General features: G+C 41.4%; 1 protein-coding gene across 1 annotated transcript; it reads right to left on the bottom strand.

The window, feature by feature from the left end:
- Window positions 1-985: 985 nt before the first annotated feature.
- Window positions 986-20,202, bottom strand: LOC112956600 (transmembrane protein 68-like). Its single transcript, XM_026050105.1, has 7 exons — window positions 20,174-20,202; window positions 18,093-18,423; window positions 15,866-16,030; window positions 8,039-8,232; window positions 6,703-6,763; window positions 4,629-4,768; window positions 986-2,830 (listed from the first exon to the last, which is right to left on the bottom strand). The coding sequence occupies exons 2-7, from the start codon at window positions 18,418-18,420 to the stop codon at window positions 2,726-2,728; spliced, it is 993 nt and encodes a 330-aa protein (XP_025905890.1). The 5' UTR covers window positions 18,421-18,423; window positions 20,174-20,202; the 3' UTR covers window positions 986-2,725.
- Window positions 20,203-20,267: the final 65 nt, after the last annotated feature.

Genomic DNA, 20,267 nt, shown 5'->3' with positions numbered 1-20,267 from the left:
TGTTCCAGCAGGGACAACGAGAGCACTGGCCACAGGATGGCATCCAGGCGGGTTTGGAAGATCTCCAAAGATGGAGGTCTTCACCCAAAGACCTCCATCCATGAACATCCAGATGTTCATGGTAAAAAACTTCTATCTAGCCTACCTGGGCTAAACTTTTCTGTATGTATTTGTGCCTAACAAAGAGGGAACCAAAACAGCTAAAAAAGTTTGGTCATAAGATTATTCTAAGTGTCTCTCTCCGTATCTCCCCCATTCTTCAATGAAACAAAGGCAGATAATCACTTATCCACCAAATTTGCATGAATACATTTTGATTTTTCACTTTTGCTACTTACTTTCTGTGTGGAATCTTAAATATAGCTTATTGGAATTGCACAGCCTGCTAAGGCCTCCTTTGACATTCACTAAAACTTAAAACTCAGACCCATCATTTATGTGACTTCTGTCCATTATTCCACTATTCTCCAAACTATCTTTCATTTAATTCATTTCCTTTAATTTTTTCTAGCTAGGAAAAGCTTCTCAAGGCAATTACATACTGCTCAGAAGCAATGATAATTCAACAAGGCAGAGYATTTATATTTTCATTTAACTCAAAAATAAAACAACACAATCCCAGAAGCCTGTTCCTGTTGTCAATTTTATTTGGAAGGTATCTACTATACATTTTAAAATATAGAAATAAATATGAAAGGTCTATACAAATATGAATATCAACATCTAAGGAGTACCAATACTGCACTTGATTTTAATACTTGTTTTTGAGACTTAAAGGGACAAAAGCTGCATCAAACACAGCCCTTGAATTTAGTAAAATAAATGCTACAAAATCTACGATTACAAAGGTCGGTTCRTATCTAACGGGACACTTTAAAATGCATTTTCTTCAACATATATGCAACCACAATGCTAAAGTTTGGTTTAGTCGCCTTGAGAATTTTGCAGTAAAGAGTGACCTAGCACTTTCCTCAAACAGGACAGAAAAAAAACAGTCATACTTAGGCTGTACTCAGATGTAGTATTTTGGCATTCTCTGTTTTAATGATATACTGTGTTAACACAGTATTTTTGAAATATGGTCCAGCAACTTCAAAGGATAAAATCTTGTCTCCCAGTAAAATCCAAATCATTAAAACGAACAGCAAGCACGCAAACAAAAGCCTTGGAAATGGGCATTTGCTTTTTACCAAACACAGTTTTCTCCCAAGCTTTAAAACATTTACTTTAGCACCACAGAAAATATTTTGGATATTAAAAAGATACATAAGTGAACTTTGSGAGGAGAGGAGGACATTGCCAATCATAATTTATAGAACCTTCCCCATACTGTGATTTTATTCCAGCGTAGGGAATCATCCATATGCACTTATGTAATACCACTGATTTACACAATTGAGGGCGTATAAGGCAAAGCAGGTGCCTAAATGACTGGAGGATAATAACTTGAACACAACTAATTAAGAAAAAAGTTTTTTTTTTTATTTTAGTTGACTTTCCTTGAGGAATCTGATCTCATCCCACAACTAAAGAGTTTCCAGATGTTAATTTAGGAACTGCAGATGAAATTTGCTGGCAATCAAAGGAAATAGTTCAGATATTTCCTGTTTGGACAATGACAGCACAGGCTTTAGCTCAATTCAAAGCTTTTTGTCTAAGAAAGGTGTTTAGCCTCACCCTCTCAACCCTATTTAGTAACTTACATAAAAACTCTGTTGGAACAACATGGATGTTTAGTAGAYTTTACGTGTGTGTACACGCACACACACACTAGATTTAGAGAGTAGYTGGGAAGAGCCACCATGTTTTTCAAAACTACTACTTTTTAAAGTGAAACAAGTTGTACTAATTCTGCTTTTCTTTCCTTCAAAATAAAGCATTCTGAACTGAAGCATGGTACTAAATGGGACCCTCATTTCCGCTTCCAAAAGTACAAGTGCCTGGTTCATTCTGTCRAAGGGGAATCTGCAGATTCAATCAGTATGTGGGAGAATAGTCTGTTCAGCAGTAAACAGTGAACAGGGCTCTGCCTCTATGAGCCCCTGTTCTGCAGGGCTCCAGCCGGCTGCTCGGGAGCACTTCTGGCACAGAGCTGCTCCGTTCACCACAGGGTTTTGCTCAGTCTCCACTGCTACAGACTCTTCTGAGCATGCCCAGCAAAACTTCCCCCCTTACAGGAAGGAATTTCCCAGATTTTCCACGTACAGCCGAGGGTTCTGCACAGAAGGATCGCTGCTCGCCCGTACCATCTCTCCCAGAAGCTCCAGAAAAACAGCCCAAGGGAAGGATTCCCAAGAGCTGCGGGGTCTGGCCTGGCACAACCCAGTTCTAGGGGCCACGCTCCTACTGCAGGACTGCAGTCAGAATGGGTAACACTTACATTAAACAGCAACCATAGGTTTTAAAATATATATATATATATATATATAAAAGATATCATGAACATTCAAGCTTGCTGTATCATTTTTTACAAAGAAAACAAAACCCCACACTTTTAAGGAAGGAATGTATTTGTCAAAAATGAATTTTGTCCCATTATGAATGACTTCCTGAGCTTGAAGTTGAACAGAGGAAGAGCAAAAGCAAAGTGTCTTATATCACCAATTACACAGCAGTATCACTAAGGCAGTATTTTATACTTACATTTCTGTTATAAGAAGAGTTAATAAGTTACAAATATGACTTTGAGAACATTATAACTAAAGAGCAGTTTATTCAGAGCACCTTAATCTTCTTTTTGTCGTGTATGAAATCGTTCCATTAAAGCCCTAAATACGTTTCCAGGTATTTTCTGATGTTTGTCTATTAGAGACTGGACTGCAGCTTTTGCCTGTAAAGAAAAAGATAAGTTTTGGGGAAAAAACATCTTTGTATTGTTAGAACAAGCAAACAACTTCTGAGCTATTTTTCATCTGTTCAAATATTGCAGAATCACTTCAGGACCAAAATACTATTTTTCATATTTATGCCCTCAGGATGGGTCTCTGGGATCACTAGAGTCCAGTCCAAAAACAACCCCAAAAAAGTGTATGTTTTCTCTGCAAGCTCCCTGGCAGCTGTTATCACTGTGTTCACAAGCTCTGCTAGTGACAGGCAGCAAGTAGTAAAATGATGATGCACTAAATTAACGAGCAGAGCTAGATCCACAAAGCATGTCCGTGCCTGTGCACTGCAGCTTAACCCAGAAATTCCTGCCTGTGCCCAGGCTGGCAGCAAGAACACCTCTTGCCAGGRCAGTGCAACAGCACTGCAAGGACTTGCAGACACACTCCAGGAGCAGCACTGGAAATGCAGCTATCTCCTGTTCAATTCCTTTGGCTTTTTCCAAGTCATGATCCCTGCCATCCACTCCCCTAGAGCAGCAGGTCCAGGGGAGCATGCTTAGTCACACTGCAAATACTGCCTATGACAGCAACATTCACGTAAGAACACAGGAGGCCAAGAAGTTAATASCAGCCATTCCTATTGTATAATAGCTCTATTGGGAACATCCAAATCCAGGGCAATATGCAGAGATTTGTACGGACACAGAGCAACCTTCCCATTGCGTCCAGAGAAGCAAAGTCTGCTCCGTTCTTAATTCTTAAGGCAAAACAGTGACCTATTTGCTTTTTGTAAGCTGATGATCAGCACGCTCATTTGAGAGGCGTTATGCTGAATTTTGGCACAAGTTCTCAGTAAAGGTGGATTCTGGCACAAATTCTTACTGTTTATATGAAAAAGACAGAAACAAGTGAGAGCAAGCATTAATATTAGACTTCCCAGAAAGGCTGAAGGTCACATAAACAGACATTCTCAACCAAAAATCAGCAATTCAGAAGCTCTATCAGACTGAACCATGTGTAAAATCCACCAGAAAGGCTCACTTTTCCATAAACAGGTCATATGATAATGCAGATAAAGATTTTAAGATGACATTTTGCACAGATCTTATCAGAGCACAAATAGGTAACAAAAGACAACTGCGCTGAAACCAGTGTGGTCAAAATTAACAATTTCCTTCCCCTCATGTGAAGTCTCCTCAATGCTGATAATGACCATTTGTGAAGCTTTCAAAAAYAGATGCTGCAACCTCTGGCAGCCTGATGGCTTACCAGCTTTGTGTCTATGCACAGGAAAGCTATTCATAAACTCAAGCAACACAAAAACCTGGCAGTCCTCTCCAAAAACCACTTCAGGCTGAATAAGGACTGTGCAAAGCTGTGAAATGATTTGGCYTTAGTATTTTTAATGCATAGAATGTTCACAATTTGTGACCCAAGGCTAGCTAAATTTAGAAAGCTTCATTAGTAGCTTTCTGAAAAGGAAAAATAAAAAAGGTGTTTCCCTGAGTGTTTCTTTATCAACAGAACAGGTAAATGGAGGTACTTTTATCTGACTGAACTTCTTCAGGCTCTAAAGTGATTTGCTTCTCAGAGCAAATTGATAATAAAAGGCCTACAGCTTGTACAAGCCCAGTTATAAAAGATAACATTTAGGAGGAACATTCAGAATTCAGAGAATCCCAATTTGTCATGATTCCATCAACTGCTATAATAGGCTCCAACACAACAATCTCACAAGTATATTCCAGGGTTTTGTATTAAAACAGTCACCATGTTAAGTTATACACAAGATACACATCTTACCTTCGCAGTTAGTTCCTCAGCAGTTACATTTGGTTCATATGGAATAGGATCGCCAATAAACGTACGGAGCTTGACTGGAAATCCACCATACATAGGAACTATTGGCAATCTAAGATGTTCATACAGTGACCTAAATATTTCTAATGTGAAAGAATTTAAAGGGAGAGAGTAGGAGAAGGGACAAAGATGTGAGAGAGATGAGGGGCAAACAAGAAAGAGAGAAAGAGAGAGAGAGAGAGAGAGAGAGAGAGAGAGAGAGAGAGAAAGAAAGAGAGAGATACAGGAGAGAGATTAAGATTATTCTGGAAATTGCTTTTTCCTTCTTTTTTCCCCCCAGTATGTTTTAAAATTGAAACTAGTTTGTTAGATAATCCAACCCCTGCCTCACTTCTCAAGCAACATCTCAAATACTACTCTGCCCTTCACTTTCATCTAATTAAATATATATATATATATATATATATATATGTAAATGCTAATGTAAGACTTGTTTCACTTCAGAAGGAAATCTGTCCTCCCAAGAGCAGTTGCAGAAAGAAGAGCAGGAGAAAAACCCAGTAGCTCCTCTCTGGAAGGAGAGGCTACACAATACAGTTTATAGCTGAAGTAATCTTGCAGGTCAGTTTAATACACTAATATTGTTGGAAGACTGTTCAGTCCTACTGAGATCTAAAGGATCAGTAACAGTYATATCTACCTCTAAGACAGACATATTAAAATATTAAACTTGCTCTGATTACATGCTGGTTGCTGTGAAACACTACAGAAGGAGGACAGGAAAAAAAAACCCCAAACAAACAGGTTTAGTCCCCTGTAATTTTAATTTAATATTTAGTCCCTTGTGCAACTTCCTAAGCACTGACCAGAACACACTTCTCACAGAATAGGTGCTAACATCATCTCTCTCAATTTTAAACAAGAAATTTCTTCAATTTAGTGTTGGCCTAAGAAAATCCTTACAGCCTGAGATATGATTTTTTCTGTAAACAACCTTGTAAGAACCAAGAACATCACAAAACTGCTGTAAAGCTGCACTTGTTGGAACTGAAACCTCCCTCTATCAACAGCATGTTAGTCAAATCCCCCTAGCACCTCCGCTGTAGGATATAAGCAGCAGGAACACTTTGGGCATAGATTTCTATCTCRGGAAGATTCCGGTTAGTTTAAAGCCTTGCAAGCCCTAGCACTTCTCCTGCACACAGCAGCTGTTAACTGCTGCTCATTTTTGTAGAGGCTGAAGAACGTGGATCCTTCATTGATGCCCTCCTCCATGCAGGGAGCTGCTCCTGCACAGAGGGTAGAAAGGCAGGGACGTGCTTTGCCCTAACACCCTCTCATGGAGGTGCCCATGCCACACCTGGGGCAGAGCACACCATGAGGAAGAGGCTATTCCGGCCTTCCCTGACRGAAAGCAGCTTGGAGAAGGAAAGATGGAGAAGAGTTGGACACTAGCAGGTGAGCAGAGATGTGGGCATCCAACTGACCCAGCCAGGGACCTTCCGGGCTTGGACCYACCTGTCAGCGCGTCGGCTGGAATCCCCAAAGGAGGGAGGAAGGAGAAAGGCAGCAGGCAGATGCAAGGACCTTGTGCCATTTCCTAATTAGGCAGCATTCGTACTTCAAGTTTAAGTGCACGTGGCAGTGTAAGCTTTAAGATTTAAGGTATAAGCTTAAAGCAGAGCTTTAAGAGGTCATTTATAGAAAGGGTTTGCAACTGACAACTAATTATGCTTGCTTTGCTTCTTAACAGACAGCAGAAAGCCTAGAGTTGGTCTAAAACTAGCTGCAGTGTAAATGGATTTGCCTTTGTCCTGGCGCATTTTTCCCTCCTCTCTTCCACAACTATGTGCAGACCCATTGTTATGCAAAGAATAACTTACAGGAGCAAATAATACATTCTAGTGCTTGGATTAAACTAGAACAACATATATCTATCTCACTTAAGTCTACTGGAGAGCAAACCTCAAGAAATAAGAATGTATCAAATCTCATTTTTTTATAGAGATTACTTCTACAGATACAGGCTAAACACGCATGGAAAAAAAGAAACTACAAAAAATATAAAATATCTTACTTATTCCTCCTAATGTCCTAATGCCTTCTCGAACATTTTGTGTAAACATAGGAATGATGGGCTAGGAGGGAAAAAAAAAAAAAAAGAATTTAATGAAAATAGTACTATCTAAAAAAAAAGGAAAAAAAGATATCTAGCTTACTTAAACCCAAAGGGCAAATTAATTTAAGAAGTGTTTCCCAGACAAGGACACACAGAGAGCAAAACAAGATTCTAAAGCTGAAGCCATGAGGTTTCAGGCTGGAGAATAACATGAGCTGACAGCAAGTTACTRTTCAGAAAGTCTAATTTCTTCAAGCAGGGCAGCATTTTGGAACTTATGGAGCATACAGGCTTCCCCTCATCTAGCAGTATTTGTACTTTGGTGACTAAAGTGGTTAAACGTCTTGGCTAATTTGGAGCTAGGCTCAAAGGAAAGCATTCACATGACTGGAACTGTAGACTAGTCTGCTTTGTCTCTGCTCTGCTGGTTTTATTACTTCACACATAATGTGTCATTGCATAAAGAATCTAATTTCTGCAGAGGAATATTTGGAAGAGTGTGAATAGTTGTCGCTTTTATTGCTGTTTTGAAAGCTACAAAGATTTCTCAAGATTTACAAGACCTGCTGGGGGCTCTATTATACATGTTTTTTTAATATCAAATTATAATAGATGCTCATTTTAGCAGCATCATAAATATGCAGCTCTACAGGATTCTCAAATATCCAGATTCTTTCAGACTTTTTACAAAGCCAGAGAGATGAATTAGCAAGTTTGACTTTGCATGCAAGCTGGTTTTGGTCTTTTTTTTTTTTTTTTTTTTTTTTATGTTAAGGGTTGCAAATAACCCAGTGCAACTAGAGAGACTAAAAAGCAGTGCAGTTGGCTAAACTGAACAGTAACACATTTCTATATTCTCCACCAAGTTATCTCCCTTGCTTTCAACCTACCTCCAATACAGATCCTACACTAGYGCATCTCTCAACAATGGAAAACAGTGCAAAGGGAACCGAACATATATTCAAATAAAATAACTAAAACAACCATAGCTGAATCCCAACTATGGCCCTTCATATGCTATTACTGCATCCCAGTAAAATCTAGGATTTCATCACTCCTTTAAGATTTCCCCATTTCCTAGATATCCTGATGATAATATTCTTAGCTGACTCCAAAGCCTTATCAAAAAAGGAAAAAAACAATCTTGAAATTTAGTTACAAGAGCAAGTAGAGCCCACTGATGATGTTTAACAACATAACACCAAAATATTGGATAATCAGAACAGTTTGCCTGGAAAAGAAAGCATGAATAAGTTGCATTCTTTGCTTCTCCTCTGCGACAAGTCACACTTACCACTTTTGCATCAATGGCCACCTGAGCAAAGCCCTTTCGGTTACCCCACATAATGACATAGGTTTCATCACTGAAAAGCGCTTCCCGAACTCCACCGGGGGAAATGGCTACCAGGTGGCCCTTCTTCAGAGCACTCACACATTCTTCTTTTGGTCCATGCATAACTCCAAGTACATCAAGTAACAGTTTAAAACCTGTAGAAGACGACAGTATTAATTCAGAAAACATTAACTGGCACTACCATTGAGGACTCATTCCCTGAAAGGAACACAGTGGCTAAAGCTTAACTTGTCTAGGAAGCCATGTCCCCGAGCCAAAGGCGTTTCTGGCGAGGCTGAAGCATTAAGTCTGGCTTGTAAATTTTTAAATATAAAGTTGAAGGTTTAGTTTCCAGTTTCTTCTGATCAGTCAAGTCAAATGCTGAAAGTCAAAGTCACTGTCCAGGAGAAGAGGTGAATGGGGGGGAAAAGAGGGCAGGAATGGGAGAAGAAAGGAGGGCAAAAAGAAAGGGGCACAAAGCACTCGCTGCCATCTTCCCTGTGCCCTTTCAAAGGAGGTAAGTCTGCTCCAAAGCACTTTCTTTGCCTAAATCTCTATTTTTCAGATATAGCATAACCCTAGTAAACTCCAACAGCAAAACCAAACACCAAATTTCTGTGTTTTCTCTCTCCCTTGGCAAACAAAGGACACCATGTACAAAAGACAAATAAAATGCAGCACTCTCCATGTCCCACATCACTGCAGGTATTAACTCCACAGTTCAGTCCAAGTACACTCATGACCTCTCACTACAAACACCAGCCTGCACATACTCATCTCAGGTTGAGATCTTTTTCATCTACTGCTGAAGTATGTAAATGTAAAATTACATAAACACTGCATATCATTGATTTTGAAATGTCGTAATGACTCTGCTTTTCAGTAACATAAGAACATCAAGAATTGTTTACAAGGCTCAAATAGACACAGACCTGTGCAATTTAGACACCTAGTTAAATGTGAAGGAACGTTAACTACCAGCAACTTCATTTTTAAGAAACTGTCCAACATGCTCACCTGGCTCAATGTATTTTAAAATACATTTTAAATTCACTTAGCTTTTATAAATACCACACAATGAAATGGGAACTCCAGCTGACTGAGCAACAGGGAAAGTTTACTTCTTTGCCCATGTTTCCCACTGAGGTAAATGGAATTCTTTCTTGCTGTAGCCCACACAAATTAAGGCCGTGGGAAGGAGAGCACGTGTCAGCACATCACCAGTTTATTCTTAGCTGAATTCTGATCTCTACCTTTAGGTTTTGGTGTGAGCAATAATTATCTTGATTTATATCTATATGCAGCCAGAATCTATCCACAAACATGACAGCAGACCACAAGCCCTGCTGCAGATGAGCTCCCTGTGACTGTGGCACTGCTCACAGCTGCCTGCATGTGCCTCACACATGGCAGGTAACACCGGCAGCCACTTCCTTGCGGCTTCGGAGCAGAAGACTACTGAAATAAGGCTTTATTTCCTTAAACCCTTTACATTTCTTTCAGCTGCTTTGTTCAAGGGATTTTACATGGTTTTACATCCCCAAACTAGTTTAAACCCTTTGGAACGTACATGGCATTACAAAGTCACTTGCTCTAAGCTCCTTTCTGTCGGTGAACTGAGGGGAATTACAAAACATGAGGAAGAAGGGTAGAGCTAAAAAGGAAGAGAGACTCCAAGGAAGCAGCAGGTATGAAAATAGTTTTCACAAAATCACAGAATGGTTGAAGTTGGAAGGRACCTCTAGAGATCATTTAGTCCAACCCCCTGATCAAGCAGGGATACYCAGAGCACAGGGTGGTATCCAGGTGGGTTTGGAAGATCTCCAGAGAAGGAAACTCCACAACCTCCCCACGCAGCCTGTTCCAGGGCTCTGTCACCCTCCCAGTGAAGTTCTTCCTCACATGGAGATGGAACTGCCCGTGTTTCAGCTTGTACCCATTGCCCCTTGTCCTGTCACTAGCCACCCCTGAGAAGAGTTTGGTCCCTTCTTCCCTACATTCTCCCCTCAGGTAYTTAYACATACTGATCAGATCCCCTCTCAGGCTTCTCTTTGCTAAGCTAGAGCTGGGCAGAGAGGCAGGATCACCTCCCTTCACCTGCTGGCAACACTCCTCCTGATGCAGCCAGGATCCCATTGGCCTTCTTGGCCACGAGGGCACACTGCTCCCTCATGGTCAACTTGGTGTCAACCAGGACTCCCAGGTCCCTCTCCRTGGAGCTGCTTTCCAGCAGGTCAGCCCCTAATCCGTCCTGGTGCCTGGGGTTATTCCTCCCCAGGTGCAGGACCCTGCACTTGTCCTTGTTGAACCTCATGCGGTTCCTTTCTGCCCAACTCTTCAGCCTGTCCAGGTCCCTCTGGATGGCAGCCTCTGGAGTGTTGGCCACTCCACCCAGCTTGGTATCACCCACAAACTTGCTCAGGGTGCACTCAGTGCCCTCGTCCAGGGCACATCAATGCCATTCTATCAYTGATAAACAAGTTGAACAGCACTGGGCCCAGTACTGAGGCCTGCGGGACACCACTGGTCACAGGCCTCCAACTAGATTTTTTTTCCTTTCTGAAATGGATGCCAGAGTAGGAGGGAAATGACACAGCTCAGATCAGAAAATAAGATAACTCAGGCAGTTATAGGCAGTACTTTGTAATAGGAAATATTGACAGTGGAGTTTCAAGTTCGGTCTCCCAAGTCTTCTCATGCATCCTTCCCCCTTGACTTTAATTATAAACCTCATGTTCCGAGTTGTGTCTCATTCCCTGACCAGCAGATCCTAATTAAAATCTTTGTTCAAAGAGCAAAGAGGAAGGGGCTAAGTTAGGGCAACAAAGAGAGGAATTAATGCAGTGTCCCCAAGGGAACCACCACTGTCCTCTATGGCCAGGATAAGGGTCACCACACAGTGAGGAGCAGCAGTGGGGTAGCAGTTTGCTGTAGCAGGCGAGCTACCAATAATCTATTTTTCCACTTTAAAAAACAACACTCCCCCAGAAAGTATGTGAAACAAAGTTTTTCACTCTTGCATAAAATGAAAAGATGCTGATTCTTCCAAATACCAAGTAATCCAAAATTAATTTCATCTCACAGTTCAGCTTGAATTCTGTCCCAGCAGCCCAACACTTCTCTCATTCCCTCAAAACATTATTCCCTCATAAATGTTTGAATAGCTTTGGAAAGTAACCTGAAATGTATTTAACACCTCGACAGTTCGTATGCGTTATTACCCTTCTCTAACCTAGTCCCTGTGACCACTGTAATATTGAGAAGGTGATCAACCAGCTAGGGATATGGCAAGGAAGTCCCTCTRCTTTTTCTACTGACAAACAGAGAGGAATCATTTAGATGACTGAATTCAGCCTTCTGCAATTGTGGATAACCATGCAAGGATTTCTGCAAAATACCTAGTTCAAAGGCAACATCTTGTCTATATAACAGACAAGAAACGACAGCTCCTTTCCTCTAGGAAACTGCAGGATAGGGACCCTCTTAGACGTCTAAAGCAGCTGGAAATCCTTGGAGAGAGCACCTAGGTAATTCTAAGAAGCAGATCCTGTTCCATATTATAGGCATGACGACAGGGTAGAACCACATCCCAGTCCTCACTATGCACTTTGGGAAAAAAAAAAATCTCCCTTAACTCAGCCTTGGAAAGATCAACTTAATCTTGGGTATCACATAGCTGAGAATCCAAAGACCATAAAAACACCAGCATGTTTCTTCTGTGACCTACCTTCAGTATTAATAAAGACCTAAGATTACATTTCACACCCCTTCTGCTCCTCAAATGTAAGCAGAAGTGCAATATTGATCGAGCACTATCAGAACATTATTGATACAAYCCCAAATACAGAGGTTACAATGAGACCACATACTGGCAAATCCCAAGACTCGGATCTATGAGACAAGCTGTTCCTTAGAGCTACTCATAACAGACTCATAAATCATAAGAACAGAAGGATCATTAAAACACCTAAACCAAGTGTGTCTAACACAGCCCATAGCTTTTTTTCTCCACCAYTTCCTCTGCACTGAACTGACTAACTTCAGGTTAATTAAAGCATTTTCTGGAAAGGCGTTCAAAATTTAATGTAATGGCTTAATCRAGATCAGTCGGTCTTAGATCAGGCAAGCCAAAATGATGGCAACCTTTCTGGTTTGATTCACAAGAAAAGCTCCTTCCATCCAGTCACAGATTACTGGGCAGCTTTCAAAACATGATCAGAAAAGATATCTGGGCTCCTTGTGCTCATCTCTTCAGCACAGCCTTATTCATTCACAGATTCTGTGAATAACCTAGCTTGCAGTGGATCTCTGGAGATCATCTCCTCCAACCTTCCACTCAGAGCAGGTCCAACTTGATCAGGCTGCTCAGGGAGATTCGCCTTTGCTTTGAAAATCTTCAAGGATACACATTTCCCAATTTTTCTGGGCAATCACTCTGATATATAATCACCTTCATTGCAAAAGCACCTCTCCATAAGCCTAAAGGGAATAGCTTGTATTGCAACACGCCTGTTGCTTCGCACCCCTAAGAGGAGTCTGACTGTCGCCTCTGCACCCTCCACTAGGCGGGCAGCAATAAGACCTCTCCCTGATCTCCTCAGATACAGACTGAGCAAATTGGTTCCCTCTCTCTCTCCTTACACCAAACCCCTCATCTTACCTTGGTGGCCCTTCACTRAATCCAGTCTAGTATGTAAACATCCTTCTTGTACAGGGAACCCCAAACTGGACACACGGCTCCAAGATAGGCTTTCACAAAACAGGGAAAATTCTCTTCCCATAACCTGCTGGCAACACATGCTAACAGGGGCAGTTGGTCATCTTTGCTGAAGGACATCCTGCTGAGTCGCATTTAACTTGTCCTTTTCTGCAAAGCCTCTTTCTACTCACTGCCCCAGCTGCTGCATGGAGTTACTCCATCCCAGATGCACGACTTCACATCTGCTTTTGTTGATCTTCATGACATCTTCCTGCAAGGTTGCTCTGAACAGCAGCTCTAACTCCCTGTGCCTCAGCTGCTCCCCCAGTTTGATATCATCAATGATCCTGCTGAGAAACACTCCAACCCATCATCCAGGTAATCACTAAAAATATTAAACACCAGCCCCAGTACCAATCCTAAGAACCAGCAGCAATTTTCCAGCTAGATTTTGTACTGTTTGTTGAACTAAACTGTTTGACATCAGCCACCTGGCCAGATGTCTCTGCAACACTAATAAATTCTATYTGGTGGAGGTCCAAATATACTCCTGCCACCACACTTAGATTCTTAAATTTTAAGGAAGAAACTGAGAAAAAAAAAAGAATAATCTTCCTTTTGGTACAGAGTTGCACATAAATATTAACATATATAGTATGGATTATCTAGATTACAAAATAGGTTACGTTAATCAGGAGTTTAAAAAAAGATTTGATAATCAGCTGACAAATCTTGATCTGTTGGCAAGAGAAGTTGCAGAGGCAAAACTATGCTTTTATCACTGTGGAAAAGTTCTGCGTTAAGGGAGTAAGGCTAAATGAAGCTATTCTGGCTAAAGAACAGCTTTGCGATATGAGTTGTTTCCCTAAAAGTACGGCTGATGTTGTATATCAGTACAGTACTTTTTACAGAACATTCCTTCTGTAAATTCACAAAATGAATTATGAGATTGTTATTCCAGCTTATTCCAACTAAGCTTGGGAAAAGGTATTAACACATTTTGGAAAGTAAAAAACAAAAAGCGCATCCTCAAGAAAAAAAAACCCACATAACCAATATGAGCAATAGCTGAGTTTTTCATTGAGCTGTCAAGCCAAAATCTTGTCCTAAACAAATTCTTCATGTTCCTCAGGCTTTATCATACACTTCTCCCCCAACCTGCAAACTTGGGCATCTTTTACATCCCCCTCCTCAGGTAATACCAAGAATATAATTAGTTTGAAATTCAAACTATACATCATTGGCTGTTACGTGCAAGTTAACAAAGCACGCTTAAGAAAACTGCAACCCTGTACAGCATAAAAAAATAAACCCCAAAATGCTGTAAGGGTCACTATGAAAGTACCATTGTAAGGAATCTGCTCCTTGACACAACACGACCTTACATTAGACAATTTAACCAAATGATCTCCCTARACTCCCTCTGTAGTCAAAGAGAGGGCAACTCTGAACACCTGAAGTAGGTTCCTACTGTGAACTGCCTTTTATATGTCTATTTTTTTTAATTGTTTTTAAGTTAAGAACTCTATGTAGACCGATAATTTAGCGCAGCCTTCAACTTCTGTTTCTCACATACTCTTAAAAATGTTTACCAGCGAAAAAGGGCAACAGATGAAATCCCATAATTGCAAATATAAACTCATCCCCTTAGAGCACCACAGACCTTGATTTACTGCATACTTGTGATCCTCAATTTAAGTCATGCAGTCATATTGKGACTGTCTTTCCAGGTGTTTCATACTTCGTACCTAGAAAAGCTCCTTATTCCTGATGAGAAGTAACAGCAGGATCACAAAAGAAAACATTGAGATTTTGTGAAAAACTGTTGGCTAGATGGGATGGTAAGGATGAAGGGAAGAAAATCAGGCTCTCCCTGTGATGCAGAAGCAGGTTCAACACAGCCTACTGTATCTTGTTCTGAGCCAGCAGATGTCTGGATGAGTGTAATCAAACAGGTGGAAAGCATGGGACAAAAGTTTAAGTACCTCAGAAGCTGTTTTGGGGACTGGAGGAGAGGGAAACACACAGACTGTATTATAGCCTGTATTCATGTAATAATTTCTTTTCTCCACGTACTTTTTAAAACCAAAGAAATTTATGCTACAATACCATAAAATAATGATGGTTGACACAGACAATGAAGGTTGTTTTCCTTCAACTGTGCTGCTCAACAATAATAAAGATATCAGACTGCTGTACTGCGGGGATAAGAAATGGGCAAGTGGCCACCTCTATGCCTGTAACATACATGCAACTTTACAATTCTGGATATACTGGATCATACTGAACTTCGGAATGTTTGAGCTCTTTCACCACTTGAGATTATACTGCATGCAAGAGACAGAGAAGATGGACATATATACATAAAAGTTGCTTCCTTTATCTAAACAGAGAAAGCTGGGTCTACATACACATTCATTTGCATTCAGGTATATTTGTAACTAGTATAAAAACAAACTACTTACTTTGTAACTAGTACCTTATCAGTTGCTATTTTGCTGTACTAGTGCTCAGGGAAGAGAACATGATGGTTAAAATTCACATAGACCCGACCCATGGGAGACCTCTACACCTTTCTTCCAGGAAACTCCATTCTCCTTGGCGCTGTTTTCATGCAACAGACTCCGCCACCCACCGTACTCAGCTGGGAAGGGTATGTAAAGACATCCTCACCCCAAACTAACTAAGCCAGTTTAACAGTCATTACTTTCCAATGGTGTTTTTCTTAACTGGTTATATCACACATTCTGCCTCTATATATTAATATATTTATTTTATTGAATTCTCTGCTACTGATTGAGACAGCTCTTTCTTCCCAAGATTTCCTTCCCTTTGTTTATAAATACTAGGAAAGGAGTGGCAGGTACTGCTCAGTCAGGAATACAACCCACCCTGGCACGGACCAGTTGCATAAGATCACGCTTCTTTGTAAAGGACATGTTGGAGACAACTCTTCCCCAAGGGACTTTAAATAAGTTTGTCTGAATGTATTTTCTAAGAGTTGTAGCCCTGCGGCACAAATTGTAGTATTATATTGTAAAAAAATTATCTGAGCTCTAAAATTCAGTAGTTATATTGAAGCAAGTTACCTGGTAATTTAAAGACGAAGTGATCAGCTACTACGTGGCAGGTTCTCTTCCGCAGTATAAGAAGTTTAGCCATGAAATAGATATAGTCAACAGGAGTTGCTCCATGATAAAACACAACAAGCCCTGGTCCCTCTGGAATATTTTCTATACCATGAAGCTCATAACCTGTTAGGAGCAAAAGGTATAAGGGCTGTCAAAGTTTTAGATAATGCTATTCCAAAGAAGCTAACTTGCATCAAATTGGCAAGTTGGAATCAACAGCTATGGAGAAGCTGTCCAACAATTTTTAAATAGCTCCTAAGAAACCAAGGGGTTACTTGCAGCATTTACTAGCTTCCTTACATAGGAAAGAGCTTCATTTAAAACAGAAGAGCGACATTCAAAGGAGAAAAATAAAAGACAGCAAATAAAATAGCCTGTTGTCTGGAACTGCTATGCAATTTTACCTTGCTGCTTTATTTCACCACCTTAAAGGCTGGATATGTCCTCTGAATTCATTGTTCAAAAGAAATCAAAATAAGGACTGGATAGGTGGTGAAACAAAACTCTTTCAAGCTATTACCTGCCTTTCAAAGTCAGTTCACTGACATGAGTAACTGTTTAAGAAAGTCTGATGTGACAACATCCATTTGACTGTCTCCTTTTATTCCAGGAATGAAGCTCTTCTTTGTTATGTTATTTCTTTCAGCATTTCAGTTCCGCATTTCTCATTTCACAAGTTCTTTAATTCCACCTGTACTCCTGCTTCTTTGCCCACTGGCTATTTTACTTCCTACTCTCCTGGCTTTACAACACAGTATAGGCCTTCACTGGGGTATATCAGCTACACCATCAGAAGCAATCATTAGCTCTGGTCAATGGCAGGTGAGAAGAATGGTATGATCCCTATATGCAGCACGTGCAACAAATATGTAAAGAAACAGGTTTCACACACCACTTTGGCTTATTGTTTTTTTCAGTACTGTGGGATTCCAGGATGAAAAGTCTTCCTGTAATATGTCAATTAACTGAGTTGGGGAAAGAGGGAGGGCAAAAAAACTCACTCTGAAGAAAGCGCAGCATATACAGAACAGGGGAAGGGGCAAACAGGGCAAAGCAGAAAGAAGTCACACCAGTAAATGGGGGTCTTGATGAGAATCTTTTCCTGTGCAAATAAAAAGTCTGACTTGATTAAAAAAAGAAAGTTATTATGATGAAAAGAGCGAGGGCTTTAAAATCATTTTCTTATAAAAAAGTAAATAACTTTTCATTATGAAGTGAGCATTTTAAGCTTTTTGATATAGCTGTTGATTTTGATCTAACATACTTCTCTAGATTCAAAAGTTACATCGTAGCCTTACAAAGCCTATCTGATACAGCCACTTCACCATCTGGTTATCAATGCATTGAAAACCACCTCCTTTTGACTGCAGAACAAATAGAGAKGATTTTCAAGAAGGATTTGTTCTATATGTAAATTGCTCTTAAACATCTCTTTCTCCCTTAGYTGCATCTAGACTGAATGGTTCTGAAAGAGGCTTATGATTCCTTTAGAAAGAAAGGCCAAATCATTTATTACGTCTGCCTTTATAGAAGAAATAATAGCAGAAGGACGGGGAACAGATCCCTTAGTTTTCACATTCTTCTACTAGAGAAAGCAGTTGTCAAAAATACATACATGGAAATAAAATAAGAAAGTAGGCTCCAAAGGTACAAGCAACAGCTTTGGCCTCTAAAGTCAACACCAKCAATCGCTACAACTAATGAGCAAACAGTAAAAAGACTTTTAGATTTGGCCCATTTTGTTCTGCTTGCTAAAGAATTCCTACAGTCTTTCGTACTGGATTAATTTTTAAGACAGTTGTCATTCCTGGGCACTCCTGGAATGAGAAAATCCGGGAGTAGTTATTAAAAGTGGGGGAAAAAAATTAAACAATAAAGTTTTGCAAACTTTCAGCTGGATAAAGATCTCATTTTACCAGCAACGAAAGCATTAAAAAGCAAATTTTACATCCAAAAGATAACCCTCAGCTGCTTCTTTTCCTCCTTAATCAAAAACAAATGATGAATCAGCAATTTTGACAAACAAAGGAGGAAAAAAAAAAGAAAAAAAAAAAAAGACGAATTGGTCCAAATTTTAAATCCCATGAAAATGCAGCAAAACTCTGATGTATGTTGATAAGCCTGAAAGATAAATGCAGGAATAAGAGCTTCAAAACCTTTCGGTGAAAATTCAAGTCTTGCTTACCATGCCATATTCTTGCATGTCCATCCCATAGGGTAGCCAACATTTGCTTTGCACCATCCCAAAAATCATGGGAATAAGCTTCCTTTAATTCCTTCTTCCTTTTATAAATATGAACAAAGATAACGGAAACGTAGATGAAGAGGAGGACAACTCCAGGAAGTAGAAAAACTACCATAAGAGGAAAAAACAGCCACAGGAGGTAGGCTGCGTAGCTCAGGTAGTCCTCGATGTGCTCCACGCCAGTCCATTCTCTCAGCAAATAAGCCAGGCAGGTAAAGTAGGACATGGGGATCTGTCCCGCAGTACAGGATTCATTTCTATCTATCATCTCCTGTTTAATTAAAGGAAAAAAAAAAAAAAAAAGAGCAGATGAATAAATTCTCAAAAAAGGCAGGCATAAACCTACAGTTTTGGAGCAATATTCTTTTCCTTAAGTTTGTACAACTTGGAGAAAAACTCATAATTCACTTCACCTAACATGCATTAAACAGGCTGCACGCTTGAATGTCTATGCCAGAGTCCTAAGACAAAATAAGTAATACCTTGAAAACACACTTTTACACTAGGTTTTGGCCAAGAGTCAGGGCAACTACCAAATGTAGCAGCAGAAAAGGAAAGACAGTCTCCACCTTCAAAAAAGCATGGACTTGTTCAGAGTTAAGGCCCAATGCAGTTTATGTGCATTACTAACGAGTAAAGTTATTTTTCTCTGTCCTCTTTACAGCTGTCTGCTATACAACTGTCCAGGACAGTTTAAGTTACAGGAAACACCAGTGATGTCTCTCTGAATAGGGCCTTGTTTAAGCGAAGGAAGAGAGACTGTCCTGCCCTTCTTCCTAGTGTGCTTTTTGCACATCTGCCTCCATGTAAACCCAGAAATTAAGAGAGGGGTGCAGTACTCGGAGTCTCAACCTCATAATTTTACAGGCAGAATGCATCTGAAACATGGTCATACCTTTAAGGGCTGACTTCTTCTCGAAAACATTTCTTCTCATGCAGTCTGCGCTAAATATTTTTAATCTCAGTTCTAGCCTAGCACAGCAGCTTACATAGATTTGCACAAAAAAAAAAAAAAAATAAAATAAAAAGAACACAAGAGATGCAATTTCACATTTCCCTAATGACAGGGCACACAGTCTTACATTCTAGCTGTGGGCCCTGTGCTGATGTTGAAAGAACTGGAAACAAGGCTAACATAAGATCCCCTGCACCGATTTCCAGCGCGTGAGTCCCAGAAGCCCCTGCACGAACTAGAACAGAGGTTTCCAGCTGCAGACACSGAGACACTTGGGATATCCTGGCCATGCCACAAGAAGCGCTTAGGGAGAGCAACACATCCTGCTGCCAATGCGCGGTTTAGTCCTGATTTTACATGAAATGCCCGAGTGGAACTGGAAAAAAATATCCAATAACTCCAGGTTGAAAGACAGTGAAAAACAGGAGTTGCAACAGGGCGCGCTGAGGGGCACACGTTGCTTCTGTTGTGCCAGCCAGCTGCAGATCTCCCCAAGTCAGCGAGGCCACCAGGGCCAGGAGCAACAGGAGCGCCCAGTCCAACGGCCCTGGCACCGCAGCCTCCCCCCCTGCGGAGGCCCGACGTTCGCTGGGATCCTCGCCCTGCTTTTCGGGACAAGACGCAGCTTGCTTCCCGCTCCTGCGGTGCCTCCTTCCGTGGGAAGCGGGAGGAGAAGCAGCAGGGAATATTTCTCTTTCTCAAGGGGAACAGATCCCGCTCGGCCGGCCGAGCGGAGCCTTGGTGAGGGCGCCCGGGGGAGGCGGCCGCGCACCTGCCTCTACCACAGGCTGCTGCGCAGAAAAGGGGCGACTCGGGGGAGGATTTTCTCACCTTCGGGGCTGACCTGCAGGCGGGGACCCCCTCGCGCCCCTTCCAAACGCGTTTTAACGCCGCGGGGCGGGGGGCTCGGCGGTGACCCGCCCGCGGCCCGGGGAGGTGGGGGAAGATGGAGGGGGTCGTTCCGCGCCGTGGYCCGCAGAGCAGCCCCCAACGGCGCCCGCGCGGCCTCCCCGCGAGGGCAGCGGGGAGGCCCCTTCCCGCCGCCACCACCGCCGCCGCCGCTCACCTTCCCCTCGCCGCCGCGGCTCCGGCTCCAGCGCCGCGCGCCTCCTCGGGCCTGTTTTGACGTCTCGGCCGGCCGCCCCCGCGGAGGCCGGGTG

Source organism: Nothoprocta perdicaria, unplaced genomic scaffold (assembly GCF_003342845.1).
Source record: "Nothoprocta perdicaria isolate Ctin4 unplaced genomic scaffold, notPer1 scaffold_65, whole genome shotgun sequence".
Lineage (NCBI taxonomy): Eukaryota > Metazoa > Chordata > Aves > Tinamiformes > Tinamidae > Nothoprocta > Nothoprocta perdicaria.
Note: the sequence above shows the minus strand (reverse complement) of the source record. Positions and strands in the feature narration are given on the sequence as shown.

Coding starts and splice junctions, on each gene's coding strand:
- LOC112956600 (XM_026050105.1), bottom strand. CDS start 18,420: ATGATAGATAGAAATGAATCCTGTACTGCGGGACAGATCCCCATGTCC. Junction 8,233..15,865: donor CTTCGTCTTTAAATTACCAG/GTAACTTGCTTC, acceptor CGTCTTCTACAG/GTTTTAAACTGTTACTTGAT. Junction 4,769..6,702: donor TAGGACATTAGGAGGAATAA/GTAAGATATTTT, acceptor CTTTCACATTAG/AAATATTTAGGTCACTGTAT.